Source organism: Myotis lucifugus, unplaced genomic scaffold (assembly GCF_000147115.1).
Source record: "Myotis lucifugus unplaced genomic scaffold, Myoluc2.0 scaffold_274, whole genome shotgun sequence".
Taxonomy (NCBI): domain Eukaryota; kingdom Metazoa; phylum Chordata; class Mammalia; order Chiroptera; family Vespertilionidae; genus Myotis; species Myotis lucifugus.
This window is the reverse complement of record NW_005871322.1, coordinates 581,962-593,258: the sequence shown is the minus strand read 5'-3', so window position 1 is coordinate 593,258 and position 11,297 is coordinate 581,962. Positions and strand designations below refer to the sequence as shown.

General features: G+C 36.2%; 1 protein-coding gene across 1 annotated transcript in view; it reads right to left on the bottom strand.

The window, feature by feature from the left end:
* Positions 1-3,062: 3,062 nt before the first annotated feature.
* CBFB (core-binding factor beta subunit) overlaps positions 3,063-11,297 on the bottom strand; it is a 65,278-nt gene continuing 57,043 nt past the window's right edge. The window contains exon 7 of the mRNA XM_014464979.1: positions 3,063-5,339. Within this exon, the coding sequence (XP_014320465.1) occupies positions 5,317-5,339 (23 nt within the window). The 3' untranslated portion in view covers positions 3,063-5,316. The remainder of the gene's footprint in view (positions 5,340-11,297) is intronic.

The window sequence follows — 11,297 nt, the reverse complement described above, 5'->3', positions numbered from 1 at the left end:
TGAGAATAATTTTATATATATGTATTTTATTAATTTCAGAGAGGAAGGGAGAGGGATAGATAGAAACATCAATGATGAGAGGGAATCATTGATTGGCTGCCTCCTGCACATCCCTTACTGGGGCTCAAGCACGAAATCCCAGCATGTGCCCTTGACCGGAATTGAACCCGGGACCCTTCAGTCTGCAGGCTGACGCTCTATCCATTGAGCCAAACCGGCTAGGGCTTGTTTTAATCTTAAAAAACAAACCAGTAATAGCCCTGACTAGTGTGTTCAGTGGTTAGAGCATAGGCTGGTGCACTAAGGGTCGCAGGTTTAATTCCTGATCAAAGGCACATACCTGGGTTGCAGGTTTGCTTCCTAGGGTCTCGTAGAGATGTATGCAGGAGGCAACTAATTGATGTTTCTCTCTTTCTCTCCTCCTCCTACTCCCCCCTCCCTAAAAAATCAATGGAAAAAATATCCTTGGGTGAGGATTAACAAAACAAAACCCAGTAATAGTAAGCCTCAGTCTTTTTAAAACTTATTTCCCTTTTGATTGTATGATCTATATACTTTGCCCACTTAAAAATCTTAATATTGATGTGAGCCAATATATGTAATTAAAAATTTTCTAGTAGCCTTATTAAAGATAAAATTTGAATATTTTATTTAACCCAATACATCAAATATCAATATAACTCAGTATACAAAAATATTTATATGTAATCAAAATAAAAAAATAGAGCCCTAGCTGGTTTGGCTCAGTGGATAGAGGATCAGTCTGTGGACCAAAGGGTCCCGGATTCAATTCCAGTCAAGGGCATGTACCTTGGTTGCAGGCTCCTCCCTGGCCCAGGGCCCTGGTCAGGGCTCCTGCAGGAGGCAACCAATTGACAATTGATGTGTTTCTCTCACATCGATGTTTCTCTCCGTCTCTCTTCCATTCTCTCTAAAAATCAATGGAAAAATATCCTTGGGTGAGGATTAACAAAATAAATAAATAAATAAAAAATAGTGAAATTTCCTATATTCCTTTTTGGGGGTAATAGATCTTTGCTATCTGATATTTTACACTAGCAGTGCATCTCAACTCGGACACTAAATTTTCAAAGACTAAAGTGAAATGTAATCCTCCTAAAACAAAGTTTTGTTTAACAGAAAAACATTTAACACTACTTGAGTTTTAAAACTTAAATATAAAAAATTCAACTAGCCATATTTCAAATGCTCAATAGCCACATGTGGCTAGTACCTACCAAACTGGACATCATAGATTCAGATTATCTTCTCTAATAAAAATTTCTGCCCGGTTGGTATGGCTCAGCAGTTGAGTGTCAACTCATGCACCAGGAGGTCACTGGTTGGATTACCAGTCACAGCACATGCCCAGGTTTCAGGCTCCATTCCCAGCAGGAAGCATGCAAGGAGACAGCCAATGGATGTGTTTTTCTCTCATCCATGTTTTCTATCTCCCTCACTCTTCCAAATCAATAAAAACATATTAAAAAAATTTTCCCTCCATTTTATCTACTCATACTTCCCAATGTTTCTGAAATCTGAATAAAGCCAATAAACCCCTTAACTCTCAAGTTGCTGAAGTTATTCTAACCAAAAGTTGCCAGTTGACTAATATAGTGACTTAGTTATCTGAGTATTCTATATTTAAACCAAACTGCCAACTTCCACTCATGATGCCATCCTGCAACTGTAATTTTCTAGCCTTGAAACATTTTTGAAAGATGTGGGGCAAGAAAGGAAATTGATGTGATCTAGGGGGAATCGTGCCTTGAAATCTGCCTGCAAAAGAATGAAATCTTATCTCTAAAGATGTTTGGAAGATCAAAACATCAATGTTGTCTTGCATATACACATAGATGTGGCAATATGGCTGTGGTGGTTTTAAAAATGCATCCACAAACTCTTTGACATGCCTTTCTTCTGAGATGAAGCTTACTATTCCTCCCATTGAGTGTGGGCCTGACCCAGTGACTCACTTCTAACATACAGACTATGGCAACACAAAGAATAGGTTATTAAAAAGACTGGCTTTCATCATGGGCATGCACTTCTTCTTGGGTCACTAGCTCTGGAGAAGCCAGCTGCTAAGCTGTGAGCTGCCCTATGGAGACACCCATGTGGAGGAGGTCTCCATCCCAACACCTAGCTAGGAATCAAGGGCTTTTTCATTCAATGGTCTGTGAGAAGCTGAGGCCAGTCAATGACCACATGAGTGGGCTTGGAAGGGAATTCTTTAGCCACAGCCAAGTTTTAAAATGACTAAGTCCAGACTGACAATTTGACTCTAACCTCAAGAGAGACCTCTGACCAGACCACTGAACTTAAGCTTCTTCAATTTCTGACCCACAGAATCTGTAAAATGATGTTTCTTGTTTTATGCTAAGTTTTGGGGCAATGTGTTTTGCAGAAATGGAAAATTCATACAATGGCTTATGGTTTGAAAAAGCTCATTGCCAAATGAAGCATAATCATGTTAAGATAGTTCTCTTCCCAAGCGGCCCCAAATGAGCGTATCTTGAATACCTGATAGAACAACTTTTGAAATTAACCCTCAGAGTATGGATCTTATTCTTTGGAATGTTGCTTAATGGTTCCAATTCAGCATTTAAAAGTATCTGTCATTTACAGTTAAGTCTGGTGGTGAATAAGTAAATATTTTCATATGGACCAAGCTTAAGGATTGCTTCTAAAATGAAAGGCTTAATTTTCAGGTACTAGCTTGAAAGATGGTACTAATTTGGATATGTAATTTTTAAAATTCTTCCTCCCCTCCAAAATGACATCACTACTTTATAGTCATATCTCATTGGATGGGTAAATTAAGCCAGACTTTTGAAAACCACAATATACATTAGGAAATTAGTATTCTTTGTGATATTTACATTAAACGTTTTCTTTGAAATTAGGTTGGAGAAATACCACTAGATGCCACTGTTGTCATTTTTTTAGGGTTATAAAACAGGATGAAAGAACAGTTCAGAGTAACAAAATCAATTTTTGTGTCATAATGAACACTAGAAGAGAAACTGTTGGATTATGTCCAATAAAGAGCCAAGACCTTGTTTTCACTACACAGAACTTTATTGTGAAAGTAAATTAAACATACAAACACACAGTATGGCTAATAGTGGCGAAAGCAATCTGGTAGGTTAAGGCAAGTTTTAATGGAGATGAATTTAAAAAAGATGATGCAATGGTGTAACTTTGTTTAAATATAGGTTTTGAAAAAATATCAGATTGCATCAATAACTTAATAAAAGTAGTTTTCAAAGCTTGCACTATTGGAGAAAAGGGGCTCATGATCTTAATGCCAGCATTAAGACAGACGAAAGCAGCACAATGCTAAATGACAGGAAAAATTCAGTATTTACAGAACAATGGCAACATGAACACTTAATAGATTTGATCATAGTTACTGGTGGACTAAAAGCAATAGAGAAAAATGTACCATCATCATCATTGTTACTAAAAAAATTTTAAGTGCAGAAGTCAAAAACCAAGGAGCTCTGTGATAAAGTAACCTTAAAACACCACTGTAAGGACCACTTAAAAGGCGATTCCCTCAGGGGAAATTAGGGCACTGAGTGTGTAAACATGTGAGCTGTATAACACCAAATAACAACCAAATTCATTCATAGTACTTAGTTACACAAGATCAGCATGGTCTTTTATGATGTATTATTGTTTATAACAATTTAAACACACTCCTTACCATGCATGACTTCAAATATATAACAAACATTTTTATTCTGAGATACTGGATATGTTTATGAATTATAAGACCTATGTACAATGAAAGTCATACCTCCCTCATCAATCAAGTATATATGTGTTTTAAATGCAATGACCTTATTCAGAATTCAGTTCATTTTCTGAACTGACCATGTCAGTTTTTCAAATTCTTTAAAATAATGCCATTCTATCATGATAAAATACATTTTTGCAAAAAAATTCAGAAATGTAGTAACATTTAATGAATGTGACCATGAAAAATATTTGTAAGGAGGTGCCAAATGACTTAGCACTTTTTTCCAGTCTTGTATTAAAAACAACAAAAAAACAAAAACAAGTTGCATTCAATTTGACAGTGAGCCTATTTAAAAAATATTCCCGTACTAATTCATCTCAAAAGGTTCTATTAATAGTCCTTTTGGAAAATACCATATATATAACCTGTGAATTTTTTCCCCATAATAATTAATGGAAGAAAATGTATCCTCTGCACAGATGAACATTTTCTCTCTAACACTAATCTTTTATCACCCAGCATTGTTTTTACAAAAGCATGCATTATAAAAGACACATAAAAGCAGCTATCTTAAACATGATTTTAATACAATATTACCTTTGTAGCTGATTCATCACTGTCTCCAGTTTAATAAGCTGTTACATACATGAAGAAGCTCCAGTATCCCTTTTCTGATTGACTTAAAAAAAAAGAAAATCCCTGAATAAAACAGAAGCCAGCCTGCGACTTCTTTAGGCATTTCAGTAGGATATTATCATTAAGGAGAATATCTCCACACAAACTCATGATTATAGAACAGAATCTAAAATAGATCTGGGGAAGATTAGAGTCAATGCCAATTAAAAATTTTTATATTTAAGAAGGAAAGAAAAGGAGCTGATTATCAACATTTAAAAGGATACTGCAACTTTAACTGTAAACTTTGTTAGAAGGCTGTGGCAGACAGCTCTATGCTACTAGGGTTTTAGCTTGTAAATAATGCAAACACATCAGCAGTTTTAAAATGCCATAGACAATAAAAACACAAAAGAAAATGGGGGAAACAAAACAAAAAAACAAGAATGCCTAGCTAAAATGCAGCTGTATAACCAACACATCTAAAATCACACAAAAAAAGGGGAAAAAAATTAGAGTAACTGATTAGGGATAAAACCCTCTGATAAAAATTTAAATTTATTGACTTGTTTTTAAATGACATGAACTTTTAAATTAAAATGGAGGACAAATAAGAGCTTTACAAGTAGATAGTTTCAACTCACTAAAATAATGCCAACAAGGTAAGTTTGCATAGAAAAAATGTAAATTCATTACTGGCTACATGCATACAAAATTAGAAATGCAGGTATTATAATCATAGTGCAAAACCATGGCAGTTTGTGATGTCTTGTTACTGCCTAAGGTTGAGAGATAGGCTGTATGTAGTACCTCCAGTTATCACAGTTTCTGGTCTTTTAATCAATTATTTTTGTCGACTAGAAACAATGTACGTGGAAAGATTTGGGGAGCACATCTGCTGTGCTACTAATTAACGAAGTTTGAAGTCATCACCACCTAAAGTGGAACCAGGACTAGGGTCTTGTTGTCTTCTTGCCTGCAATGACAAAAATCATAGTTTGGGGTCAAAATATGTTTGAAAATCCAAGTGCTAGATAAATACGACAGTAGCACATAAGAAAAGTTTGCAACTAAAATGTTTTCAGCCAATATCTCTCCACATCTAAGAGGAAAAAGAACAATTTAAATTATGTATGAAATATTTGGCTAAAGTTTCCTTAAAAACCAAGAATAAAAATCTCGTTATATTTAAAAGAACATTATTGAAATATGTACCATGTATTAAAAAACAACAAATCTACATTTACTGTTTTGGGACTAAAGGGTTTAACTTATAACATAGTTGCTATTATTTACCCATTATACAGATAAAGAAAAATGGTTGAAAATGTAATAAATTTAATCTCTTATTGAATTCCTTCTCTGCCACCTGAACTTGAACTAAAAATCTCCACCTCAAGAAATAAAATCCAGAATTACTATGGATAAAATATTGTCTTTCAAAAGCAAAAATAGAAATGTAAAATTAGAGTTCTTGGTGCACTTGTATACCCAGAAGTATCTTTACAACAACATTTAACAACTAAGAGGTTTGACAATTATAAACACTGAGGATTTTAAGTTTTACTTTATTAAGTTTTACTTTATAATAAAGATTTCCTAGTTAAACTATTTATGGCAAGTTATAGAGAACATCTAACAACTAACATACTGTGTATGACATTCTGATAATATAACCTAGTGCCCCTTTGGTCCACACGCAATATTTCAGTCTATTTCAGGAATTCCAGTGCACGCTTCCTCATAAGCTTTCTTTAGTGACTACTAATGTCAGTCAAACATAAACATCAGTTGGTATACAGAACTTGGCTCCTTCAACAACAGTTTTCCTATGTTAGATAAGGGCAACTCACTTTACCAATTGTTTAAGCAAAAAACCTCGATGTCACCCATAATATCTCTCTCTCTGACACCCAACAGCAAATTATGACAGCTCTACCTTTAAGTATATGCTTAAACAAAATCTACACCAATAAAAGAGAAATATGTAAGTTGACTGTCCCTTGGTGATGTCCACTAGCCAATCAGGAGTGAGGATGCAAATCAACCTGACAAAGCTGGCAGGCGGCTGGGTGCGGTGCGGAAAAGCCTGTGCTCCGGCCAGAGCGAAGGTGGTGCTGGCAGCCAGGGGAAGGATCTATTCTTTTTTTTTCTTTTTTAAAATATATTTTATTGATTTTTTAGAGAGGAAGGGAGAGCGATAGAGAGTTAGAAACATCGATGAGAGAGAAACATCGATTAGCTGCCTCCTGCACACCTCCTACTGGGGATGTGCCCGTAACCAAGGTACATGCCCTTGACTGGAATTGAACCTGGGACCTTTCAGTCCGCAGGCCGATGCTCCATCCACTGAGCCAAACCGGTTAGGGCAGGAAGGTCTATTCTTGCACGAATCTTCGTGCATCGGGCCTCTAATAAATAAATATATCCTGAATCTGACCACTTCTGATTATCTTTACCATTCTCACCCTAGTCCAAGTGACCATCTTTTTCAATCTGGATCTTGTTTTTAACCCCCTATGTTGCATACCAACAACTGGGATTAACTGCAATTACCCATGCAATCTTTAGCTAAATGGAATCATGTATCAATATCTCAACTGAGTCTCCACTGTCTGTCAGTTTTTAGAAACAAATTTAACCAACAGTCAAAATATTTCAATTCTTAATATCAAAAACAGTGATTAGAGCATTCTTGACATTCAAAGAACCATCTCAACAAGTCACACTTGTACTGTAAGATCAAGTTTAGTCAGAAGTTCCAGCTAAGTCATCATTTCTCAAGAGAGTTGTTATTTAGACAGACACAATACTGCCTTATTCACTTTTAAAAAATCAAATAAAATCCAACACTAACTTTTATTGTCTTTCCTATAAATTTTTATATTTCTCTAGCAGACTTTATTTTTTATTTTTATCTTCACCTGAGGATATGTTTACTGATTTGAGGGAGGGAGGGAAGAGAGAGGGAGGGAGAAGGGAGGGAGAGAAACATTGCTAGGTTGTCTCCCAAGCATGCCCTAGACCTGGGATCAAACCCTGCAACCTGGGTATGTGCCCTGACCAGAATAGGGCCAGCAACCTTTTGGTGCATGGGACAACGCTCAACCAACTGAGCCACACCGGCCAGGGCAGACTTTATTGTTTTTATTAGCAGATTGCACTCTAAATTTTAGGGCATTCCTTTCAATGAACTAATCAGGTTAAAGTTATGCTGCATGGTTATAGACTAATACAGCTATGGAATATATATGGTCAGAAAAACAATTTATGTTCCATATAGAATTAATGCTAAATGTAGTAGTATAAGGACAGATCAATTCTGCAAAATCAGAGATGATGATATGAGTATCTGGTTTCAGTCAATGAAGGGTAGAAAGAGGCTGAGCAATGAAGAAACAGAGAAAAGTCAATCCCAATTATATATTTAGAAATCACTACAAACCTACCAATACTTTGTGAAAAGCCCATTTCAGCTTTTGTCTTGAGATAAGAGTAATTTTCAAATTATTTTAATAATAAAGGGATGAGCCCTAGTCGGTTTGGCTCAGTGGATAGAGCATAAGCCTGTGGACTGAAGGGTCCCAGATTCGACTCCGGTCAAGAAAACATGCCCAGGTTGCAGGCTCGAGCATGCAGGAGGCAGCCAATCAATGATTCTCTCTCATCATTGGTGTTTCTCTATCCCTCCCTCTCTCTTTCTCTCTAAAATCAACAAAAATATATTTTTTAAAAAAGAATTATTTAAAAAAATAATAATAAAGGGATGACTTCAAATGAGTACAAAGAATCAGCAGCAGCAACAGCTGAAGTTCTTCCTGGTCATGGCTATGCAGAGAATACCATAGGTTTGTTTATATTTTTGTTTATATTTTTCTATTTATTTGTGTTTTTAGTTTCTATTTACATTGTTAAGAAGGAATGAGATAGATATAAGTCATATGAAGGAGGGTCAATAGGAAAATTAAAAGAGAAGTCTGATAAAGTATGAATGAGAGCAGAAGAGGGAAGAATGAGAGCTGGAAGACTGGGAGGAAATTTAATGCTAGAAGAGAAGATGTATGGGCTGCCACAGAAGGAGACAAATACAAAAACAGATTTAGGTTCAGTGAAATAGCTTCTACAGGACAAATTCAACAAATGTCTGAGCTGTCTTAAGAAGCAATGCTTTCTACTATGGCAGTTTTCTAATGGAGGCTGAATGTTTTAGAAGGAATTCTTTTGTGGTTAATAAGCCTGACTAGATGATGGCAAAGAAACTCTCTAAACTGGATTATTTTAAAAGCATAATAAAGTTTATAATTCCTAGTTTTTTCTCCTTAGTCAATATATAGGGACTCTTGATTCTAATTTTTCATTAACTTTACCAGAATAGGGTTTTTTAAAAAATATTTTTTTATTGATTTTTTACAGAGAGGGAGGGAGACAGAGAGTTAGAAACATCATGAGAAACATCGATCAGCTGCCTCCTGCACACCCCGAACGGAGGATGTGCCTGCAACCAAGGTACATGCCCTTGACCGGAATCAAACCTGGGACCCTTCAGTCCGCAGGCTGACGCTCTATCCACTGAGCCAAACCCGTTAGGGCAGTGGTTCTCAACCTTCCTAATGCCGCGACCCTTTAATACAGTTCCTCATGTTGTGGTGACCCCCAACCATAAAATTATTTTCGTTGCTACTTCATAACTGTAATTTTGCTACTGTTATGAATCATAATGTAAATATCTGATATGCAGGATGTATTTTCATTGTGACAAATTGAACATAATTAAAGCATAGTAATTAATCACAAAAACAATATGTAATTATATATGGGAAAAGAAATTTTTTTATATATAATTTCCGATGGTCTTAGGCGACCCCTGTGAAAGGGTCGTTCGACCTCCAAAGGGGTCGCAACCCACAGGTTGGTGACCCACAGGTTGAGAACCGCTGGGTTAGGGCGATTTTCATTCTTTTATTATTAAGATCATCAAATTAGTGAACACTCTTCATGAGAAAATGCCCTAATAGTTAAAAATAGCTAAACAGGGGACTCTTCCCCCTCTCTACATGGGACTCTGTGCTTGTTTCTCAATAAATTTCCACCTTTGCTATAAAAAAAATTTAAAAAGTTAAACACTGTTGGGGGTGTGCAGTATAGGAGCAGCCGATTAATGATTCTCTCTCATCACTGATGTTTCTCTCTCTCTCTCCCCCTCTTCCTTCCTCTCAGAAATCAATAAAAATAGATTTTTAAAAAGTATACCACTTCATAAATATTTGAACTATAAAGTGATATTTCAAAATAAGATAGTGAAAAGAATCCACATTTCTGGGCTTGGATAGGGATGGCTCTACCACCTTAGCTATGTGATCTTAGACAAGCTTCTCATCCTCTCTCAGCCTCAGTTCTTCAAAATGGAGACATACTTTATAAGAGCATTTAAGAATCAAGGGTATGCCGAAACCGGTTTGGCTCGGTGGATAGAGAGTCGGTCTGTGGACTGAGAGGTCCCAGGTTTGATTCCGGTCAGGGGCATGTGCCTGGGTTGCGGGCACATCCCCAGTAGGAGATGTGCAGGAGGCAGCTGATCGATGTTTCTCTCTCATCGATGTTTCTAACTCTCTATCTCTCTCTCTTCCTCTCTGTAAAAAATCAATAAAATATATTTAAAAAAAAAAAAGAATCAAGGGTAAAGTAAATATTGTAGTGTATCCAGCTGTGTCATCATTTCTCATGTGTGGCACATACTTAGCACTCATCCTGCTGTTATCAGAACAAAGCTGCTCATCACTTCTCAATTTATCTATATGAACTTCTCAAAAGTTAAAAAAAAATCTGAACCCTGCGGTTAAGGGTAATTTTACAAACTAAAACAAGATTAAAACAAAATAAATTTTTAAAAAGTCTACATTTCCTACATCAGACAGCAAACTGAGTCACTCTCTCAGTGTGGGAGAAGACAGATTTAGTATCCTCTTCCTCATTAATCCTTTTCTGATTCTCATTCTTAGTCCCAGTTCATAGTTCATATTCCCAGTTTACTCTCATCTAATGCCTTTAGCCAACACACACTTCAGGAAGGCCCAGTATAGACAGATTCTTATGTTAATCGGTCCTTCCTTACCCAAATATGAGTGTTGGTAGAGTTAAGTGATTTGAAAACTGAAGTCTGTGGGAATTTAAAATGAATAAGGTTGGGAGTTTTTTTTTCTTCTTGGACCACACAGAATAGAAGGCTCCAAAAACATACAAAACACAAATACAAAAAAACCACATAAAGCCTTCTGCCTGTTTTTACTTCCAAATAGTTTCCACATAAAATTCTTCTATGATTTGCTGAATTGCATTAAAACTGCCTAAAGCTGGATAAGCAATATTATTTACCCATTCTGACATTAAAGATAACAACTTATTTGCTAATGCTTTATAACCTAACCAATGATACCAGTTTCTAGATACTAGAGAAAATCTCATTCAGCACTATCACTTTGCAGCTGAATTAAGAACAAACAGTGCCATATTATAGTTTTAGGTTAAGAGACCAATCAAGTGAAAGCTGTTGCTAGTTACAGAGTGTGTACAAGCTGCTATTGAACTGATGACAGAGGTATATTTTTCATTTATCTATGACCAGAGCATGTAGCCTGTCCCTTATTAACCTCAATATCCCTCAACAAAAGCCAAAAGTAAGGTATTTAAATTATAGTTACAGAGATATGTAACCTGAAGAGAACTGCCATAGGTAGCATGTCAACATTTTCAAATCATTGGAGAAAAGGCACTGGGCTACTTCTATGTGGCAACAGGCAAATAATAATGGTTCCACCCACGAATTACCCCGTCTCACCAGGCATCAGGACCACCCACTGGAACCAGCAAGAAATGGGCAGGCGCATTTCATAGAATAAATGTCCGTGATTATTTTAATTATTTATTTTTAAAACAT